The 20,585-nt window shown below is 37.3% G+C and overlaps 1 protein-coding gene across 4 annotated transcripts in view; it reads left to right on the forward strand.

The window, feature by feature from the left end:
* The window catches only part of LOC127852223 (uncharacterized), a 56,957-nt gene that overhangs the window by 13,723 nt on the left and 22,649 nt on the right, over window positions 1–20,585 (forward strand). For 3 of the 4 annotated variants that reach the window (XM_052386107.1, XM_052386110.1, XM_052386109.1), the window contains 21 exons: window positions 947–1,069; window positions 1,616–1,807; window positions 2,103–2,324; window positions 3,095–3,250; window positions 3,743–3,865; window positions 4,516–4,707; window positions 5,272–5,490; window positions 7,216–7,389; window positions 8,490–8,612; window positions 9,176–9,317; window positions 9,911–9,984; window positions 10,157–10,299; window positions 11,366–11,469; window positions 13,025–13,155; window positions 13,570–13,803; window positions 14,922–15,086; window positions 15,700–15,825; window positions 16,410–16,583; window positions 17,052–17,191; window positions 17,396–17,576; window positions 19,207–19,383. In XM_052386107.1, coding sequence (XP_052242067.1) covers window positions 947–1,069; window positions 1,616–1,807; window positions 2,103–2,324; window positions 3,095–3,250; window positions 3,743–3,865; window positions 4,516–4,707; window positions 5,272–5,490; window positions 7,216–7,389; window positions 8,490–8,612; window positions 9,176–9,317; window positions 9,911–9,984; window positions 10,157–10,299; window positions 11,366–11,469; window positions 13,025–13,155; window positions 13,570–13,803; window positions 14,922–15,086; window positions 15,700–15,825; window positions 16,410–16,583; window positions 17,052–17,191; window positions 17,396–17,576; window positions 19,207–19,383 — 3,315 coding nt within the window. The remainder of the gene's footprint in view (window positions 1–946; window positions 1,070–1,615; window positions 1,808–2,102; window positions 2,325–3,094; window positions 3,251–3,742; window positions 3,866–4,515; window positions 4,708–5,271; window positions 5,491–7,215; window positions 7,390–8,489; window positions 8,613–9,175; window positions 9,318–9,910; window positions 9,985–10,156; window positions 10,300–11,365; window positions 11,470–13,024; window positions 13,156–13,569; window positions 13,804–14,921; window positions 15,087–15,699; window positions 15,826–16,409; window positions 16,584–17,051; window positions 17,192–17,395; window positions 17,577–19,206; window positions 19,384–20,585) is intronic. The other variant, XM_052386108.1, reaches the window with a different exon arrangement.

Genomic DNA, 20,585 nt, shown 5'->3' on the forward strand with positions numbered 1-20,585 from the left:
TGTGTATTTATCTTTAATGCAAAACATGCGTTCCGTGCTTTCGGTAACATATGAAAAAACATTATCGTTCGGTCTGTGTGACTATGAGTAACAAGCAATAAATAGGATTCGAAACAAAAGTAAGTGGATTTCTCGTCTCTAATGCTGAAAACTACCACTAATTATATATAAATACGACAATTATATTGCCAACACTGATGTTTTATTCGTTAGCTGGCGTTCGTGGGATTTAACGATTAAATATCTGCAATTGCAAAACATGTCAAATGATGATTCTTTCTATTTGTATTTATCTAATTGAACATTCGAATTTGAGTCTTTTGAAAACAGATTTAAGCAATTTGAAAAAAAAGATTTTCCAATTATATAGCTATTCGACTTTCGGGGAAATGATTACTATGATGTTATATTCCGAAATTAAAACAGAGAACAAAGACGCTTCCTTTATAGTGTATGCTTGATAGCGGTATCGCGTGCAGCAAGTGCAAAATTTCAAAGGCACCACAACAATATATTCCGTTTAATCGAAATAACTTTTAACTTAAAACCACACGATAAAACGGATGGTATAAATATGTTCTACATAAACATTTACATGCGTTCTTAATATAGAAGCAGCAAATAGGGGGTTCAAGATCCCATAAATCGGTCTACATATTAATCTGATTCAAGACAAACAGGTCTACCTTTCATTCCGATATCCAAGACAAAGACCTAAGTTTTCGTCATGTTTGTTTACATGTATAATTGTTATGCATGACTACGGGTTTTCTGGAATTTGGCTACGTGTCTTCAATAAAGGATCATGTGATGCTTATGACAGCGCTCATTCTGACGCCGCTATCGTTTCATTGTGTTTATATTTAAATAATAAAAACATTCAATGTCAGTATTTAGCGTATTAAATCTCGTTTTTAATTGTATTGCTTACGTTGTTTGTTTGCAGCAACTGGTGAAATCAAGGTGACGTCATCATTGACCTCGGAGACTGCTACCTCCATGAGCATTGTCATGTGCGCTGAGAACAGACGTCATCAGACAACGTGCCAAACACTGACTATCCAAATTTGTTAGCGCACTGCATTTATTTAAAATCACACGATAGTCTTGCGACTGTTTAAAATAGCCTTTATCTCTACTTCTTATTTTTTATACACGGATTTTACCCGTGTTTCGTCAAGACGTGTTATTAATAATGACATGCATATTAATGTCGCTACTATACATGTGTTTGTTTAACGACTCATGTTTCATTTGCATCACTTCCAGAACATTTTGAACACCTGTTTTGTTTTGTTTATTTTTGGTTAATAATTGATTGCTAGAAGTTCGTCATTTGCCATATACATATGAAGATTTAAACGTGTCAATTGTTCCTATATTACAACACGGTGACCAGTGTTCAGCATACGACGTCATATCACGAGAATACAGACGCCCGGACGGGACTGTGTCGGCCACGTACGAGACCAAGCACATTTGATTCAATGTTTATACGTGCGTGTAAACGTGCAGTTGTTAAATCTGCACAGTAGCAACAGCGTAAGACCGAGGCGGTAAAAAGGTGTTTAACCCAACGATTAGACCAAAGTCTCAAATACTTATTCTGTTTTAGATCACATGTCCATTACGAACAATCCGTCTAACGATAGTCTGCACGAAAACACTGACATCGATAAGCTGCTTTGGACCATCACGGGCACATGCGACATCTCGTACCAGTGCTTCTCGGTGTACACCTGCGCCCAATCTCACGTCTGCGATAGCTGCGCTGTAACTGACACCTACAACTTCTTCTATGTTGATGGTATTTGTTTAATTATTCAGTTTCTATTGTGGGTTCTTACAGATACAGGCTGTTTGCAATTATTTTGTTTTCGTGTCGTCGCTATTCAAACTGGTAAACGGGTATAACGATGTCCCAAAGTTCTATGACTCTGTGCACGTGTGTGTTTTTTTTTTCGAATATCATTTTGAAAGGTAATGCTGAATTTGTATATAAGGAGGGAGGACATCGAATCTTTGAAAATCGAAAATAAAGTTCAGCGTTGACGATTAATAACATATCTTGAGTCTTCGTTCATTTCCTTACCAACAAACAGGTACTCATGCAGTGCACAAAAAGAAATGCCTCACTCCCTTATGCGACACGTGCAGCGTAGGTAATTACTGTGCCAACCGAGGGGAGACCTACAACTACACAGTGTCGTGTGTCCGAACCAACACCTTCGGCTACTCTGGCTTCACGTCTGGAACCGCTACGAAAACGGTCTCTTTGTCGTTTTTCGCTGATGTCAATCCGCCTTTTGCGTTCGATTCCAGCCGTAAGTTTTGATACGCTGAAATGCATTATCATATTAAACATTAAATGCGATTGAATGATCAGAAATGGTTCGGAATGCTTATACTACCAAACTAGTTTTCTGTGTTAAATCTTGCCGTTTGTTTAGATAAGCAGATTGACAGAATAGCATTTGAAAATTCCTAACGATCGTATACTATATATTCCTGATAGGCTAGAAGCAATAAATCAGTAGGTGGGTTTCTACACTTGAGAATTCACTCACATTGGAACTTGTCTACATGCTTTCACAAATTACTCACTATATTGTTATGATAAAGTCGGCTCAATATAACAAACTTTTGGTCACTATATTATTGAAGGCATATAACTATGCACTGCAAATCAAACGGTGAACAACACTTGTCTTTGTAATAATATGTATGGTTACTGAGTTGTGCAATATCGTCCTTGCCTGTTGGCTGAACAACAAAAAGAAATAGCGTTTATACGACAATATTGCCATTTGTCGACCTTTTTGTCGTTCTGACAATCGTTTTCTGACAGGTTGTCATGTTGATTATCTTTAAATTCGCTAACACGAAAACTAGAAAAAAGGTATCCTTCAGAACAAAAAAAGGACAACACGCGTGACATTTGACGCCTTTTTATTGTTTTTTCTGATGTGATCTCGTGTAGGCCATCTTCAAACACGCCATACAACTACACAACCAACGTTTAACTTTATTTTTTTAAAGTCCGTGCTTGTTGCATATAACACGTATTATAGTATAAAGCTTGAATGTTATATAGTTGGCAACTCCATAAACATCGGCAAAAGCATTCCGGGCACAGGTCAGATGGTCAATAGGATATTCTCCAACCCCGAGGAGACTACAGACGACAACGATGTACCCGTTTTTTGGCGTAGTTCCGGTGACAACCCCGCGTGGCTAACCGTCGTTCGAGGTAGGTTGTGTTTTGTTTATAATTGTTCTTCATGTGGTATAAGCGTTACATATTTCATTTAATTGTGTATTTATGATTAATGCAACACACGCGTTCTGTGCTTTCGGTAATATATGTAAAAACATTATCGTCCGGTTTGTGTAGACCATATTGACTATGAGTAACTGGTTATGAATAGGATACGAAAAATAAATTGGTTGATGTATCGTCTCTTATGCTGAAAATTGCAACTTATTACAAATGAATACGATAATAATATTTCCAACACTGATTCGTTAGTTGAGGTTTGTGGGCTTCAACGATTTTAAATCATTTGGCCACTTGTCATCAATAACAGATCACGTGATGCCCATGATAGCGCTCATTCTGACGCCGCTTGCGTTTTATTGTGTTTATATTTAAATTAGAAAACCATTTAATGTCAATATTTAGCGTATCAATTTGCTAAATCAACTCGTGTTTAATTTAAAAGCACACGTTGTTTGTTTGCAGCCACTGGTGAAATCAAAGTGACGTCAGCATTGACCTCGGAGACTGCTACCTCCATGAGCATGGTCATGTGCGCTGAGAACAGACGTCATCAGAAAACGTGCCAAACGCTGAATATAACAATTTGTACGTGCACCGCATTTATTTAAAAGAACAAGATTGTGTCCGTTGAAAAAATCCTTTATATCTAATTCTACGTTTAAATACACGGCTGTTACACGTGTTTCGTCTAGACGTGTTTATTACGGAACTTGGTAACATGTTACATGGACTGATCTATTAGTACATTAATAACTGCTTATGTGTTATTAATAACTACATGCATATTAATGTCGACAGCATAATTGTATTTGTTTGTTTAGCGACTTCTCGATGTTTTTTAATTTGCATCACTTCTAGAACATGTTGAATCGTATTGAGAAAACATATTCTGAAAACCTGTTTTGTTTTGTTTAAAGGTTTGGTTAATAATTAATTGTTAAAAGTTCGTCATTTGCCATATACGTATGACGATTGAAACGTATCAATTATTCCTATTCTAAATTACGGTTACAAGTGTCCCGCATACGATGTCATTGCAAGAGAACACAGACGCCCGGATTGACCTCTGGACTGTGTCGGGAAGACAAGTGTCCGGCGTGACAACGCACATGTGATTGAATGTTTATACGTGCGTGTAAACGTACAGTTGTAAAGTCTGCACTGTAGCATATGATGTTAAATAGGTGTTGAACTCAACAATAAGACCGCAGTCGAAAATTACATTTCTGTTTTAGATTACACCTCCATTACGAACAACCCGTCTATCGTTCGTCTGCACGAGAACACGGACCGCGACAAGTTGCTATGGAACGTTACGGGCACGTGCGACATCACGTATCAGTGCTTCTCGGTGTACACGTGCGCCGAGACTCACGTTTGTGATAGCTGCGTTGTTACTGACACCTACAACTTCTTCTATATTGATGGTATTTTGTGTTTTAATAATTCAGTTTCTATTGTGGTTTCTTACACAAACTGGCTGTTGGCAATTGTTTTGCTTTCTTGTCGTCGCTATTCAAATTGGTAAACGGGTATAAGTATGGCGTCCACAAGTTCTATGCCTCTGTGCATGCGATTTTATTTCTACAAATATCCTTTTTAAAGGTACGGCTACATTTGTATATAAGGAAGGGAGGATATTGAACAAGAAACTTTAAATGTTACAAAACAACTGTGTTGAAATTTGTTTTAAGATATTCTTTATGTCAAAATCTACAATGGACTTTCCATTACATTTTATTTAAATCATCACGAAATCAGTATACAAAATGCACCTTTATGGAACGGTGATTTGAAACGATTTGTATACACTTAACGTGAGAAAAGTGAGAGACAAAAAAAATGTGCAAAAATTTCAGAAAAAAGTTAAGTTTATAACAATGTTACATTGAATGAAACGTTTTTGTCTCTACTGCCCGTACAGTTTTAATGAAAACATGCATAGTATTTCGCTGGTAACCTTAAACTGAACAGCTTTACCGGTCTTCTAGAGCCAGCCCACGATGTGCACAAGAAGACCTGCCTGAAGCCTCTCTGTGAGCCGTGCTATATCAGCGACTTCTGCGTCAACGAAGCTGAGACGTACAATTATACCGTGGACTGCGTCAAGACAAACTACAATAGCTTCTCTCAATTCACCACTGGGCACGCCGTGCGCACACCGTCTCTGTATTTCTACACGGATATTATACCACCGTTCAAGTATGACGGTAAGTAAGTTAAGCAGTAAAACTGTTTTCAATTGCTAGTTTTTCATAAAAAGGCGCTTGGCTGCCAACGGGAGTTCTCCTGTGGAAACATAAAATTTCAATAATGGTCTCCGCTATGAGAGCAGGGTGTGTCGTTTATTCTCTTCGTTAAACCGTCCGTCCTTTCGACCTTCGGATTGTTTGAGTCACCAAAACGTATTGCTGTCAGAGATTCACATGTACAATCTTTAAAACATTTCAACTAGTGAACCTTTTGAGTAAGGACTTGTCTCATTAATATGTTTCTTGCTAATTCTGACAAGGTATGCGCCAGTTACTACATGTACAGATACAGCGATCGAATGTGAACATGTTTTATTGTTTCAACATTCAATTATACTAGCCTTATCCTGTTGAATGATATAATAGAGTAAATGAACACGACATTTTACACTTGTTCATTCAATGTTTCAGAACAGTTACCTTGTACAATGATTCCGAGGATAAAAGGCTGAATGAATAATGAATAAGGTGATATGTAACATTGTAATTGAGCCTTGCTCAGGATAAGCGGGGCTTAATTCGTGAGCGTAAATGGCCATCATAGATTAGCCTGTTCATTTCGCACAGGCTAATCAAGGACGACACTTTCCGCTTTTGTTGAATTTTGCGTTTAAAGAGAGATTTTTTTAGCGAATCCAGTTTATGCGGGAAGTGCTGTCCCTTATTAGCCTGTGCGTACAGGCCAGTGCTGTCCCTGATTAGCCTGTGCGTACCGGCCAGTGCTGTCCCTGATTAGCATGTGCGTACCGACCAGTGCTGTCCCTGATTAGCCTGTGCGTACCGACCAGTGCTGTCCCTGATTAGCCTGTGCGTACCGGCCAGTGCTGTCCCTGATTAGCCTGTGCGTACCGACCAGTGCTGTCCCTGATTAGCCTGTGCGTACCGGCCAGTGCTGTCCCTGATTAGCCTGTGCGTACCGGCCAGTGCTGTTCCTGATTAGCCTGTGCGTATCGACCAGTGCTGTCCCTGATTAGCCTGTGCGTACCGGCCAGTGCTGTCCCTGATTAGCCTGTGCGTACCGGCCAGTGCTGTCCCTGATTAGCCTGTGCGTACCGGCCAGTGCTGTCCCTGATTAGCCTGTGCGTACCGGCCAGTGCTGTTCCTGATTAGCCTGTGCGTACCGACCAGTGCTGTCCCTGATTAGCCTGTGCGTACCGGCCAGTGCTGTCCCTGATTAGCCTGTGCGTACAGGCCAGTGCTGTCCCTGATTAGCCTGTGCGTACCGGCCAGTGCTGTCCCTGATTAGCCTGTGCGTACCGACCAGTGCTGTCCCTGATTAGCCTGTGCGTACCGGCCAGTGCTGTCCCTGATTAGCCTGTGCGTACCGGCCAGTGCTGTCCCTGATTAGCCTGTGCGTACCGGCCAGTGCTGTCCCTGATTAGCCTGTGCGTACCGGCCAGTGCTGTTCCTGATTAGCCTGTGCGTACCGACCAGTGCTGTCCCTGATTAGCCTGTGCGTACCGGCCAGTGCTGTCCCTGATTAGCCTGTGCGTACCGGCTAGTGCTGTCCCTGATTAGCCTGTGTGTACCGGCCCGTGTCGTCCCTGATTAGCCTGTGCGTACCGGCCCGTGTCGTCCCTGATAAGCCTGTGCGTACCGACCCGTGTCGGCCCTGATTAGCCTGTGCGTTCCGGCCCGTTTTCCCTGAGCGCAACTCAATTTTAAGTGATTCTTTTCTTACAGACGGAAATAACATCGTCGTATTCCAGAACAATTCCTACAAGGACACCATCATCAACAAGATTATCTCTAACCCGGTTAACGAATCCGACGATAATGACGAGATATTCTACTACACGGACCGACCACCGCGACCGTCTTGGATACACGAAAATATCCTGTTCGTATTGGACACTAGTATGTAGATTTTGTTTTTTCTTGGAATTGTACATCCTCATTTTAATTCTGGTATAAAATAAGATAAGGAATCGCAGATATGCCATGTGTGGTTATTTTCTATATCCTGTTTGTGTGTGCGTGCCACTTTTCGGAGCATTTTATTGGAGACTTCGCTGAAAGATGAATGTGTATTGAGCATGTCTTGCCTTTTGGTGCAGTTCCATGGTTGTCAATATAATGTTTGTTTCCGATAAACAGCATGTTTTTTTAGCTGTTTTAGATATTTTAAATATATTTATGATTGGTTTATTTATGACCAACTTTAAAGATAACAATAATCATTTGTGATAACCAAAGTATTATTTATAAGTTTAAATATGAAACGAGTCACTTGCTGAAAGATGTGTACACAGTATGTGAAAAAAAAACATACTGACCATGTTTATTTATCAAGTATTTAAAACTTATAGTTGTTATATATCAGGGTGCAGAATCAAAGGGGTTTTCACTGGGTTACACACGGGCTAGACAAAATGAAAACACACCGTTAAACACTTATTTTTTTTTTTAAACCTTTAGTGCATAAAAGACAGGTTTTCTTGCAGTTTGTGCCGATATCTTAAGGTATAAGGATAAATTCTTGAATACGTGTGAAATCGGAGACAACATTTCACCTTGAGTGACGCATAGTCGTGCAGTAAACATGGAATTTTGAACAAGAGCACAGGCTCATTAAATAAATTAATTCTGATGTACTTCACGTTGCCATTAGCAGCATAAAAATATGTCTTTTGTGCACTAGTTGAAATTCTTAAGAAAAAAATTGTTTTTAAAAAGTAAATTGGAAAAAAGGAGCCCTTTCGGGGGTATTACATATAATAACGTTTAATTGGGAAAATCCAACAAAGTCACCTGATCCTGCACCCTAAACTGTGCAACGCTTATGACTATAATGCTATCTTTTCGTAGTATTTCACTAACTACGAAAGCATCGCTGCAATAGAACACACACCGTAAAAGCGATTTTTCAGAACAGATCAGGCATATTTACTTGATTATATTAGCAAATGTTTCCCCATCTAAATTTATCGTTTTAAATGTGTTTTGTATCTTTTCAGGCAATGGCTTTGTTAAAGTCAATAAAACACTCGAGTTTGAATTTTCCTACACATTCGACATGAGGCTGTGCGTCCGAAATCGTCGACAGTTTATTAACTGTGACACATTCAACATAACACTGTGTAAGTTTTACCGATCACCGCACATAAATAATCAGCAAAAACGGCGTGTTTCGTTGGTAGAGTGCTCAACTGTTATTAAAATAGAACCCCAGTCTTTCCTCATGAAGCTAACTTGGGTTTGAGCAAAAAAAATAGTTTAAGGATTCGATCAGGTTATGACAGTATATTTCATTTTACAGCAACAATACACCCCACAAGAGGCTGATTTCGTGATCTTTTGCTCGTGTTTGAAAACTTTACGTAATACTCAAACGTATAATATACAAATGAAAACATGTAAATATAAACGTTAATGTCTATCCACTCTCATACATGATTTCATTTATAACATTAGTAGCCATGTCGAGCGAAAATCGACTAAAGGAAATATCCGAACACAGTGGCTCCAGCAATACCTCTGATTTTGAGTCGTAATGTCCTGAAATGACACCACGCTTGATTCTAAGTGGACGTGGCCAGACCGTGCGCAAATACACAGGCTGGTATGGAGCTACGCTGGCTGCAAACAACATAATACAAATTTCGCACGAAGCGGCTCATATTTTTTTATTAAATGCATTCAGGGGCGTGTTACCAGACTCCGAACTGCACGGACCAGGAAATACTTGACCTCAATGATACCCATGGCATCTATGGACACAGTAACAACAAATCCCTGTTCCAGATGATCTACAAACAACCCACCTACCACTTCCCCAACTTCAGGTAAGGTTTTATTTCTTGTTACATTTACCTATGTTTTGTTGCCTTTTTTTAGTGATTTCCACAAATTGTACTGTCTTTTTTCTTGTTTAAGTTTCTTCTAAAACGCTTGGTATACGAATGATTTGCTTATGCTTCTTTTCTCGTTTGTTAAGTTCTTTCTTTTGACAAATGTTTTATAACGTGTGATATGAAATCTAATTCCTAGGTTTTCGTGTTTTTTTCTCCATTATTCTTCCTTTTGGAATGCCTAATTTATTGTATATATCGATATTTATTACTAACAACGCGACTACAATTATCTCCATTCAAATATGCATATAGCATCTTCAACAAAATGAAGCATTGTTTTTAGTTAAAATAATAACCAAAATATTTAATATATGTTATTTCAGTCTCCATATGCAGGCATGTAATTTGAATTTCATTTCGCCTCTTTTGTCTTCTTATGAAAAACTTTTTTTATGAACGACCGTGCATGTTATTATATACAGAAAAGATGGAGCATGTATCATTAATGTTACTTAGTTTAACAAGAAATTAAATAAAATACGGGATAAAGCATGTGTAGACATTTATAATATGGTCCCTTTCAGGAATACTTGGTCAAATCTGACGTGGACGCTGGATAATGGTGGATTTATTGAATCAACAATCAACCCTTTAACGGGTAGGACCAACATTGAATACATTGAATAATTTCACCATCAACGTTATATTGTATTAAACAATTAATATTGAGCATTCTAACATTTTGATAGCGACACCTGTGGACACAATGATCGCAAAGAGCATTCGGACTAAACGCATAATTTGCCGATTATATTGTGATATTATTTCAGGTGAAATCTACTTGACGCAGAACATCAGTATCTGGCCATCGTGGCCGACCAGACACTATATAGAGACTGTAACAGTGGCCAACTCCGAGTCATGCTACACCACCACGTGTCAAATGGATGTCACCATTTGGTATACGAACTGGGTAAGTGCGAACAACTAAAATACTGGATCTAAGATATTTGTAACAAGTATTTAATTAAAGTTTATACATTAACTGTAAGTTTCACAAATCGTGTCCAATTATACATTGCCAACGTTCAAGTCATGCGTCAAGCATTTTATTATTTTCGATTGTGACAGCATATTATGGATTTAAAGATAAGTATGTGCTCTTCAGAACAATATAATACCAAGATATGTGGTGTAATTCTTGCAATATGAAAATGCAATTTGTGTGAATGCTGATACTCTCAGAAAACTGGGTTTCGGTAGTGAAATTTAACAAAAGCGCATTACACAAAAACACCCTAACGATTCATGTTCCACCGTAGTCTCCAATTAAATGTTGCAGACACACATCGGATATATAGGAAATAACCACAAACTGCTTCAATGCAAATCCTAAATGGATTGTATACAGGAAAACAAAACAAACTATTTCGAAATACTACATTCGAAAGGACAAAAGAGGAATATACATTGATTCCGTGGAATAAAAAAAATAATGTTGAATTTTCTGTGCACTTTCATCAATCCGCCGAATACAGAAGTGAACAAAATAACGTATATATCAAAAATTCGATATACTTTGAAAACGCATTGTTGTAGATCACGGTCATATGATAATTGCATTACCATTAAAGGTATTTCAAAGAACTTATGGCAAGGAAATGTATCATTATATCAATTGTAATCCATCATGCTTTGCCATAAGAAAGTATATATTTTGTTATCATCATGTATCGATCTGAAAGTAAAAGCTATCTGGAATACACACAACGGAAGCCTATAACAAGGCGCCGATCGACATATAAAAATGGTCATCTTATATCCTTACTTATCTATGGTTGTACTATTATCTTATGCAGATAGAAGAATACATAATAAATAAATAAGGAGTTTTGCAGGAAAACAACTGTTGTTTTTGCAGTTTTACAATTAATGGGATTTTTTGCTGCAAGACAACAACAATCTGTGCAGTGTCCTTCTGAACGATTATCGTTTTACGGCCTATACATTGGGTTCTGATAAAAAATCTGAACTTTCAGAAACCCCGGATTAGCAGCTTACCAGCCCAGAAAAAACTGCACGAGGATACGGACGCTGAGACGTTGCTCCACAACCTTGAAGTGTATGACTACAACTACGACAGGTATGTGGATGCGGCTTTTCAATATTGTGATCAGAAAAAGCCATACAACAATTATAGGATAGCTATTAATGTAGAATGATACTCGCTGATAAAAGTACTTGGGTGCAACACTTTCCTTATGAGTGTTGTCAATATTTCATATGAAAATCTTTCCTTTTATGCAGGCAGAACTGTGTTTAAAGTAAGCGACGCAAATCAAAATATAACAATTGGAGCCAGAAAACTTTACGTGTGTACTTCACTGTTCGAAATCTCACTATTTAAGGTTGGAATGTCAAAAGCTAAAATATGTGTCGTGTTCTGAGAAAACTGGGCGTAATGCATGTGCGTAAGTGTCGTCCCAGATTAACCTGTGCAGTCCGCACAGGCTAATCAGGGACGACACTTTCCGCTTTAATGACATTTTTCATTGAAATGAAGTCTCTCCTTAGCAAAAATGCAATTTAGTCGGAAAGTGTCGTCCCTTAATAGCCTGTGCGGACTGCACAGGCTAATATGGGACGACACTTTACGCACATACATTAAGCCCAGTTATCTGAGAACGCGACTCATATAATACAGTGACACAACAGAAGAAACCTGGATGAAAATAAACTATTATAACTTACTGTCTACCTCTATATACACTTTTGAATGTTTTTTTATAGATAGCACACTCCAATATCAGTTTTCCGCGCATGCGCTTTACACTGTTTAAAAAGAAATCATTAGAAAAAAATAGAGGGGACGGGGCGGTGCTAATTGTATTCGTGCAATACTATATCCGTTTGTTTCTTCATATATGAAGCTGAATTTTGGCACATCTTCCTAAAAAGGATGCTTCTTTATAATAAAAATGTTGTGTTTTTTTTAATTATATTGATATTGTAATTTTAAACAAAGAATGATTAAATTGTATGTTAAGTAATTCAAGTACACTATTTAGAAAAAGGGAGACAACATTAAATATTTAATCCTTTTATTATTTATTACTATTTAACACATTTAAACATAGAAAAATTAAACGTTTTAGTAATGAAACTAGTGAAACAAAATGATATGAATAGATAAACGTGAATACAAAGTAGAACGGTAAATAACGACATTTTTCAAAAAGAGCAACACAACAGGTTTTATAGATCAATCAGATAAAATGAATGATGAGTTTAATAAAACGGAAATAAGTGTTATGGAACTAAAACCCTAAACGCCTCGAAATATCTTGATTTAGAATTTGAATGATGAAATTTAGTGGAAACAATTTTGAAAAGAAAAAAGAATTACTTTTTACAACATTTCAATTAAAATATATTTTCATTATAATGATACAGGCATATTGTCACAATGTGAAATTTATTAATAACGATTGTTAAATTACACATCAAATTTTTATAATAAAAAAACACAATAAAAGTAACCTTCAAAATACAAGGGTTTAAAGTTTCACATGGTGTTCTTTTTTCATAACGAGATAGACGTTTGTTAGTACTTTGTAAAGCTGAACTGATTTGATTCACTTGTTCGTACCAAGTAACATATTTATGTAGAGGTTATTATTGCGCTTTTGTAATTGAAGGCCTGCGGACGGCCATGCGCTTGAGGACAACTCCACTTGCTGGATTGAATACGTGTTCGATCAGTGGGGTGAGAACGACATGGAGCTGTTTGAACTGAAAGAGGATCCAAACAATCCGAAAAGATGGAACTGTGAGTTTCAGTCATTGTTTTATGTGAAACAATTGTAACAGACATTGAATTTATTATTGTGACTTAAGTACTAACTATCGACTATGGACTAGTTTTTTTTTCATTATGTTGACGCGAAATGCATATTTTAATTCAATTAATAAAACTGTTCAATTATTATATTAAAGTTTTCTCGATTTTATTCGCTTTATGATGTTTGCTGTAAAAGTCCTACAGTAACTTCAAAGCGAGTTTACGATGACGACACACTAAGTTCTTTAATAAGTACGTTTTTTGTTTAAACATCAATTGATTCAAGCATATTTAGCTTAATTAATAATGCCCGACACATGTTTCTTTATATAAACTAATGTATGAAAGGCACTGGTCATATTTGAAAGTCTTCTTCATGAAAAAACTTTTTGCTTTACAAAGCTTATTCGCTGTACAAACGAGAGTGCAACGTCTCCGGCTCTCCGTATACCCCACCATGCGGGTACAAGCGGGAAAACTTCACGTGCCCGAAACACACGGGCTGCATGACCCACAACGTGACTCAGTGGTACGACGTGTCAATCCGATGCAGGGACGGATATGGGGCCGAGGATAACCGAAACTTCTCGTTCTATCCCGAGCCTAACGTGGCTCCGGAGTATAGCAATTTACCTAGTATGTATTGCCTGAATTGTCTGTGTATGTATATCGCAATATCTATTAACTCATAGTTACACAGTTACACAACCCCGATTATGGCCCAGAAATTGTCGCTAAAGCTAAAAAAACATGGGTAATATAGGACTCTTGTGCGGGAAGTTTTGGGAAGCCGTCGTTCCCGATTTGTCTCTGATGAAGCCGAATCAATGCCCACTGAAAGTTATGGTACGTTTGAAGATTGGAAAAATAGATATGTGGGTACTTTTTGGGATATCTCTCCGTAAATACTGGTCTAATAACAACTGGGATGAAAACATGTAACCAACTAAACAGTAACTATCCGTCTCTTTTGATTTGAGGTATAGTTATGAAGCTATTAATTGTATACATATTTTGCCATTTTAATTGTTCTGCCCTTCTGATTGCAATTGTACTTATTGACAAAGCTAAGTAAGGATCATCCGTTTATTGTACTATATTCTTATATATACATGACTTCCGTCCGATACTGAAAGATTTCTAACATCGTTAATCAAGCGGATTCAAGCGTTTCATGATAACTATAATTGTTGACGTTTGTGGATTAGAAGTCAGGCCGTAGAATAAGATACTGAAAAGAATGGAAACACTAATGCGGTCCGCTTAGAACATAGTCGGTTAAAGCCTCTATAACGCTCAAGATCAACGAAAATTTCGTAAAATAAAGTTAACACCTAAACAATCAGTGTTCCTTATAGCAATAGCTACAATTTCAACGCTAGATGTGGTATGATTACATAGATTTTTGTAGATACGAAATGCTCGTTTTTATTTATTTTTGACACAATTAATTTCATTTTAATTTCCCGCGAATATGCCTTTTCATACGACACACGAACACTAAAATGGTACCATGTTAGTGTTCATGTGTCGTATGAATAGATATCGTTGTGGGAAAGTAAAATGGATTTAAATATGCAAAACAATAATAAAAACGAGCATTTTGTATCTACAAACATCTATTTTACCAGACCACATCAGGCGTTGAAAGTTTGGCAATTGCCATAAGGAACAATTATTTTTACGAAATATTGTACGAAATTTTCGTTGATTTTGAGTAGTAATGTTACTTTAATAAACGTGTAATCTTGCAGAGAGCATAACGCTGAACGTAAAGACCGGAAGTGAACATGACATCATTTTCTCCACCATGTACCGAGACGCCGAGAATGAGAATCTCACATATGAGTATACGTTCGTTAAACAGGGCGGGGGCGACGTGACCTACTTTAAAGGCGACCCCAGTGGAAACTATTTCAGTAAAATGTGTTTGATAATATTCTAACAATATGATCAACACTAGTGACAATTATGTCAGTATTGTTAAAAAAGAATCGGCTTGTCCTGCTGTTAACCCTTCATATTTAACTACACTCTTGTCATAATATAATACGCATGATTTACATCTAGAAATGATTTATGTGGATCAACTATAAGTTGCTGTACTTTTCACGCGATAGCAAAATATTTTTTTAAAAGACATAACGTTCTGGCTTTCAACAAAATATGAATACTTGTTGCTGAATATTCATGCCACGTGTTCAAATGTAAGAACAACATTTGTTTAAGTATGTATATTTAATACGATATATTAGTTACAAGCCTTATGGAATGATTTTTTTAAGAATCTTCGTTTAAAGGTGCATTTTTTACTTAAAGTGTTTAAGATCCTCGGTTTTCTGATTATTTGCATACCCCTCCACAAGACTAGTCAATAATGCTTGATAGAAACAAGTGCATGCGCATTTGTGTCTTTGTGAGCAGACTTATCTCCGATCCTCGTGTAATAGACAAAACCAAGCTATACATTTGTTTTATTGCTTATCATGCGTGTTGCATTCTGCTTTGAAAAGTACTATTTTCGTCTTTAAGACCAGCTTGGCAATGTGTCCCTCACGACGTACATGTACGAAACGCCCAACGCCACGTACAAGATACTAATATGTGGCCACGAGCGGCGGAATGAGATATGCGAATACCTTACTGTGGATTTCAGAGGTAAGACAGTTCAGTATATGATTTGCATACATGTTTATTTAGATATTACTTTTAACACATGCATACCATAAGACTGCAAATATTTAGCCTTATATTTTTTGTTTTCATTTTCATTTTGTGCTTACCATAAGATGTTAGGCTTTGAATGTAAAAAGTAACACAAATCATGTAAAGTCTATATACCATCTTAAACATTTATTGTACATTACAGGCTAGGATGATGCTTGTTATCGAACTGACATCTACTTTTGCATTACTTAAATATATCCAACCCTGCTAGCTGCAAATTAGAATATACACCCAGCTTTCGTATGATTAAACGAAATTTTCTTTCTGGGAAATCAGGGCATGTGCGTAAATTGTCATCCCATATTAGCCTTTGCAGTCCGCATATGCTTATCAGGGACGAGACTTTGCGCGTTTATGTGTTTATACGAAGTCTCTTCTTAACCAAAATCCAGTTAAGACAGAAAGCGCCGTCCCTGATTAAGCTGTTTTGACTGAACAGGCTAATCTAGGACGACACTTAAAGCACATACATTATGTTCAGTTTCCCAGATGGAGACTCGAATTAACTGTTTCAGATTATTGCGGTCCCACTCCCGAATGTAATAGTAATTCCACAACGGTGACGTCAGAGACACCTGCGGGAACTGTGATATTTAGCGTTGCCGTCACGAACGCTGCGCTCTACACCAGCTTGGAGTTTTCCCTTACAGCGCAATATGCCAATATGTTTGATATTAATGCCTCAACGGGTAAAACATTATAACGCTGTATTGATCAACTTGATATTTCTATCAATAAACAGGAAATAATATCAATACTAGAAAACTTAACATTAATTTACTTTCGGGCTTTATGGCAATCGCTCACTGTGTCCGTCTGTATGAAATACGCAATGTGTATTGCGAAATTTGCATCATAAACTTTTACATGAACGAATAGGAAAGCAATTTATGTAATGAAATAATTCAAAGCTTTCATTATAAACAGAGAGAGGGCCAATTACAAATTCATAATCCTAGTATTTTCATTTCATTATACATCTAGATTATTAAAGTTAAAATGGGTAACACATGAATGATATCAAACACTACATTGGACAAGAGAACACCTAGAGGATAAAATACAGAGAGTATGAAGTTACGTTTCAATGTTATTGCATATTGTCTGTACACGAAATGTTGACGCAACATGATCAACCAATAAAATCCGCGTTTCAGGAATTGTCAAAACAACGTCCAAACTTGCCGCTTCATATCCATCGACTACATACAGTTTGAACGCCTTTGTGACCGACGTTAACTCGTGCGGTTTCTACTCGGTGTGCCCACTGACGTTGGTCGTCACCTACATCAATTTTGTACGTATTGTATTTGTTGGTGGAATCGAAATGCTTTGCAATGGTTATAATCATGGAAAATTCAACAACATACTTAATAAAGTATATATACTTATAAAATAGAAACAACAATATAATTGATAAATTATATATACTCATTAACTAAGTAAAGTTTACCTGTGTACTCAGCATGTGCTCCTGTAATCGTACGGTTTTGGTCTGCAGCCGCTAAATATAACGAACCTGCCAGCTACAGTCACAATCAAAGAAGATACGCCGTACACCGTGACGTTATTCACTGTTATGACGTCAGACCAGAATACCAATGATGAGGTCATATGTGCCATAACCAATCCAAATGACAACAAACCGTTTTACATGGTTGAAACATTCACTGGATCGGGAGGTATGAACAATTATCAGCACCGCCGTATAATATGTGTATTTATTTTTTTTTATTTTTTTATTTTTTATTTATTTTTCGGAGAACACTATCATTTGGTATATTAGACTATGTATCATCAACCAAATCAACAAAATGAAACACGTCCGGAAACTGCTATTCAAATGTCCTTAAATTCAAGCATGGGTAAATTTCAATGTTAAAAATAAGGTTTTTGTTTAGTTTTAATTTCAAAACTATCTGCATGATTCCTGAGCTTTGCTTGTCTTACATTCACAAACAAATCATATGATGTAAAACTAAACAAACAAACATTGTAATAAAGAATATTAACGTCTAGACTGATCAGTATTTTTCGGCGTAGCTGTTTAACGTCACTTTTGACCTTACCTGACTTGTGTAAGTGTCCAATAAAAATCAAATACAATTTCCCGCGGCTAGACACGAATGAATACGCTTCATTTATTCCATTGGCTGATTTGAGTATACCACCAGAACATTGGAAACATGTCCGCGTCTTTTTAACTGCATGAAACAATTGTATCTCTAATGAAAAGGCTTAATAGATAGAACAGTTTTACACTCAACTCTCGACATGAATACAGTTTGTGCGTGCACCTTTTATTTTCAGAGGATTCCCAGCGCAAGAGCGTTTGTACTTAAAGGCTATGTTCTCATATTTAGTAGTGACTTCCATATTCCTGTCAACATGTTAACATTTAAAAGTATAAAGAGCAGTGGAAGCATGGCCTCATTTAAATGCATTGCATTTCAACCCGCGAGGTAACAGGGTCAGTTGACGGCCAGTGTGTGCGAATAACAGAGTTTATTTACAGATCATCGCTGCGTCTTCACGACTTCCTTATGTGCTGACCTGAGTTCGCGGCCAGAAAAATAATCGTTATATAATATGAACGCTATTGCGTGGACTAGGTGAACTGGAATTTTCTTTAGACCAAAAATATGTTAAATGAAGATATTCAGTGATATAATTATGGTATGTTAATAATAGATTCTTAATGAGTTTTCAACAATACCATGATGAATATTATTTTTGATTAATTTAACAAGAATTATTCCACCATATTGACTAATGTATTAAGCATGAGCGCGATGATTCTCGATACTGTTAATAATCGAATCAAATAGCAACGCCCGACAAACCACTAAAACAGGTTTGTTCGAAGAACGCGCGTATAAATATTTAAAATATGTACGGATACTTCGCGTGTGGCCGGTTGATTCGTATGTTTTAATTTCACTTCCATTCTTCTGTTGGTTTTCTGTTTTGTATCTATAGGTTTATGACCAGCAATGTGTAATAATGTAAAATAAGCCGCGAAAACTCCGCGTAACATCCCGTACTGCGTGTGATGCAGCTAAGAACTGCACAGAAAAAGACATTCGCTATCCTTGATCTCATTCATTGAACTCTTTACCTTTCAAAAACTCCAACCACAATCAACGCCGTATATCTTTTGTAAAGATATTTCTTGTTACTAGCTAATCATGCTTATAACAGGACGTTATGAAGCCGTGTTCTTTTAACTACCGTCTATAGCCGTAAGTTAGGCATTCCAATTCTTCAATGAAACAGATTCAGTAGTAAATTAATGTGTTGTTCTGTATTCAGTGTATGTTGTGAAGAACTACGTAGCTGGGACGAACACAGCTCGCCAGCTCTCATCCGCAAAGCTTTCGTATAACGTCAGCATCAGCTGCAACGACACCATCGGTCAGGGCGACACTGGTGACCTCACGATTGACGTCATACCCAACGAGGGGCCCAGTCTTACCACAATCATTAATGGTTATTTTTCACGATAGTAGCTTTGAATTGATTTGAATAAAAGCACAGATAAATTATTGTACTCATCGTATGCTCACGTAGTTCTTCTAAATGATATCTATTAAATACTACACGATAATATAATGGACATAAACATAGACTTATTGTTTTAGTTACAATAAGACGTCTCTTAATAAATAATACAAATGTTTTGACAATACACTGAAAAAGATGATGTGGTAAAAATGATAATACCATAGTCGTCTTACCAAAGAAAACCGGTCGCTTGTTGTTATTTTATACAAATAGCATATGTATTCTAAATGTATACAGAATTAGTTGTGCCAATGGATTTGTAATGTCATCGTCATAGGTCAACGCATTCTGAATGCGCGATCATCCTTTTGCATAGTCCTCAATACGTTCTCAAATTAATCAAACCAATGATATTATATTCATTCCAATAGTGTTGTTTGTTGCACGCGTTGCTTTGTATTGTATAGGCTTAGTCATTTGGTCACTTGCCTTAAATAAAAGACTAGCTTTTGTTTACAAGCTAACTTTCCTGATAATATTTCTGGGGTTCAAATGCAATTTACTTTTATTTGAGCCTCGCTCTAGTAAAACAGTGCAGTGAGCACATGCTAATCACTGACGACACATTCCGCTTTAATAGTATTTTGAGTTTTCATGTCATAAATACTGATCTGCTATCCCTAGCTTTCTCCTTTCCAAGGGGAATTAAATCATCCGGAATTTTAACTGGGAATCGGCCACCTCAATACCGTAATACAAGCCAGGTTAAACATAGTGCAATGCAACCTAGGCAAAAATCGGTAACCAACCCTCACTATTCTTTCCGGATTGATCAGGTGTATACGTGTCTTTTACGGCTTTGAATTGAAAATTGTTTTTCGATTTATTTCATTTGGTTGATTGGGGTTTTTAACCAGGTTTTCCGAAGGAAAAAACTGGTTATTAGATTGGCGAATGCGGGCGGGCTGGCTGGCTGGCTGGCTGGCTGGCTGGCTGGCTGGCTGGCTGGCTGGCTGGCTGGCGGGCTGGCGGGCGGGCGGAACAAGCTTGTCCGGGCCATAACTATGTCGTTCATTGTCAGATTTTAAAATCATTTGGCACATTTGTTCACCATCATTGGACGGTGTGTCGCGCGAAATAATTACGTCGATATCTCCAAGGTCAAGGTCACACTTTGAGTTCAAAGG

This window comes from Dreissena polymorpha, chromosome 12, assembly GCF_020536995.1.
Source record: "Dreissena polymorpha isolate Duluth1 chromosome 12, UMN_Dpol_1.0, whole genome shotgun sequence".
NCBI classification, from domain to species: Eukaryota; Metazoa; Mollusca; class Bivalvia; order Myida; family Dreissenidae; genus Dreissena; species Dreissena polymorpha.